Genomic DNA, 2494 nt, shown 5'->3' on the forward strand with positions numbered 1-2494 from the left:
GGCATGGAAGCTCTGCACCCCTTCCCTTGTACCTCACCCTACGCATGTCTTTGTATCCCTTTGTAATATATATCCGTTTGTATCCTTTATAACAAATCAGTAAACATGTTTCCCTGAGTTCTGTGATCTGCTCCAGCAAATTAATCAAACCCAACGAGGGAGAGGGCCATGGGAACCCAAACTTGAACCCAGTCAGTCAGAAGCTCCAAAGGCCTGGACTTGGGACAGGTGTGGGAGGGTGCAGTCTTGGGGACTGAGCTCTCACCCTGTGGGATCTGACACTATCTCTGGGTAGATAGTGTCGGAATTGAATTAAAAGACACCCAACTGATGTCCACTGCTTGGTGTGTGTGGGGAAAACCCCACATTTGGTCACAGAAGTTCTCTTCTGTGTGGATCATTATGGAGTTTAGAGGAAAGCACAGTTTAGGGAGTGTTTTTCCCAAAGCAGTGCCCTCTGCTTTAATGGTACTCATCCATGAGTTCTTATATGTAGTTATATTTCTCAGTTTATTTGGGCACTTTTATTGTTTAACAGTTTGTCAACTTTTACCCAACCCTGTCCCAACAACTTGGGTTTTGTCTTGTTACTATGTTTCCAATAATGAAACAATAACAAAACTAGTCTAAAATAAAAAGAGAGATTCAGCTTATTCCACTCACGTTTTTTAATAGGCAGCGTAAGAATATACGCTGTCCTACAAGGCACAATGAAGTTCAAATGAGATCTTGAAAAGAATTGGCAAATCCATGGCCAAACTAAAATGAATTGATTTGCTGTACTGATGTTAAGTGTTCCTGATGGCCCACTGCTTGTCCATTACCAGGGTCTTGATCTAGGGGTAGATTTTAACAAAAGTCAAATTGAGATGTACAAGTATTAAGTTGACTTAAAGGCTGTGGACAGGAAACAGGAAGATGTAATACTCTTTCAACTACAAGTTGCTCAGGGCATCTACTCCAGGAAGGATTTTGCCTTCCAGAAGCTCTAGACTGGCACCACCTCCAGTGCTCACATGGCTGACTTTATCTTCAGTGTTCCATTTGGCACAGCAAGTAGCAGTGTCTCCACCCCCTATAATGGTGATGCAGCCCTTGGAAGTGGCTTTCACAATTTCATCCATGAGGGCTTTGGTTCCCTTAGCAAAGGCATCCCATTCAAATACTCCTAAAGGTCCATTCCAAACAATTAGCTTTGCTCGGGCCACAATTTCAGCATACTTCTTGTTGCTCTCAGGACCACAGTCTAAAGCCACCCAGCCAGGAGGTATGCCAGATTCTACAGTGGCTTGTCCAACCTGAGCATTCTCATCAAACTTGTCAGCAGTGACAAAGTCAACAGGAAAAGTAATATTTACATCATTGTTCTTTGCTTTGGCCATAATATCTTTGACAATCTTAGCTCCCTCTTCATCAAACAGGGAAGCACCGATCTCCATGTTGTTGAGTACCTTAAGGAAGGTAAAAGCCATTCCACCACCAATAATCATTTCGTTGACCTTGTCCAGCATATTTGTGATGAGTTGGATCTTGTCTGCCACTTTGGCTCCACCAAGTATAGCCAGAAAGGGTCTCTCTGGGTTTTCCAAGGCTCTGGCAAAGTATTCCAGCTCCTTCTTCATCAGGAATCCGGATGCCTTCTGGGGCAGATTCACTCCCACCATGGAACTGTGAGCTCGGTGTGCAGTGCCAAAAGCATCATTGACATAGACGTCCCCTAGTTTGGAGAGTGATGCTCTGAAGGCTTCTATCTGATCTGGTTCAGCTTTAAGCTTCTTTCCAGAAGGATCTTGGCCCTTCCCTTCTTCCTCCACATGAAAGCGCAGGTTCTCCAGCAGGATGACTGAACCAGGAGCTGGGTCGGCACAGGCTTTCTCCACTTCTGGGCCTACACAATCCTTCAGGAATAGAACATCCTTGCCCAGCAAGGATTTGAGCTCAGCAGCGACAGGCTCTAAGGAGTATTTGTCAGGCATGGGAACACCATCAGGCCGGCCTAGATGACTCATAAGAACTACTGACTTGGCTCCATTATCCAGGCAGTGCTTGATGCTTGGGACGGAAGCTTTGATTCTTTGGTTGTTTGTGATCTCGTTCTTCTTCATGGGAACATTGAAGTCTACTCTCATGATGACTCGCTTTCCTTTAACATCCAGTTTGTCCAAAGTCAACTTTTTAGAAAGCGACATCTTGATATTATAAAGACATAAGATGACACCTGGATCCCAATGCTGAAGAACGGCTTCACTGCTGGGAGGCTGGATGGGTGGTGTTTTCTAACGCCTTTCCTCTTGCCCCGCCCCTTCCAACCTCACACCCTCCCCCCCTCTCCCCACTAAGTCTCCAGGACAACAGCCATTATTAGACGAGGAAAGGAAATATAGCTCTGTGATTGGTCCATGCTCCTGTCAATCTGGATTTGAAGTTCGTTTCTACGTACACATTCAAACTGCCAACTGCGTACTGAGTAGTGGTACCCGGCTTGGGGTACGAG

At 45.3% G+C, this 2494-nt stretch overlaps 1 protein-coding gene across 1 annotated transcript; it reads right to left on the reverse strand.

The window, feature by feature from the left end:
* Window positions 1-653: 653 nt before the first annotated feature.
* On the reverse strand, window positions 654-2287 carry PGK2 (phosphoglycerate kinase 2). Its single transcript, XM_069488339.1, has one exon. The coding sequence runs from the start codon at window positions 2187-2189 to the stop codon at window positions 936-938; it is 1254 nt and encodes a 417-aa protein (XP_069344440.1). The 5' UTR covers window positions 2190-2287; the 3' UTR covers window positions 654-935.
* Window positions 2288-2494: the final 207 nt, after the last annotated feature.

The sequence above is a fragment of the Eulemur rufifrons genome, chromosome 15 (genome assembly GCF_041146395.1).
Source record: "Eulemur rufifrons isolate Redbay chromosome 15, OSU_ERuf_1, whole genome shotgun sequence".
Classification (NCBI taxonomy): Eukaryota; Metazoa; Chordata; class Mammalia; order Primates; family Lemuridae; genus Eulemur; species Eulemur rufifrons.

Coding starts and splice junctions, on each gene's coding strand:
- PGK2 (XM_069488339.1), bottom strand. CDS start 2,189: ATGTCGCTTTCTAAAAAGTTGACTTTGGACAAACTGGATGTTAAAGGA.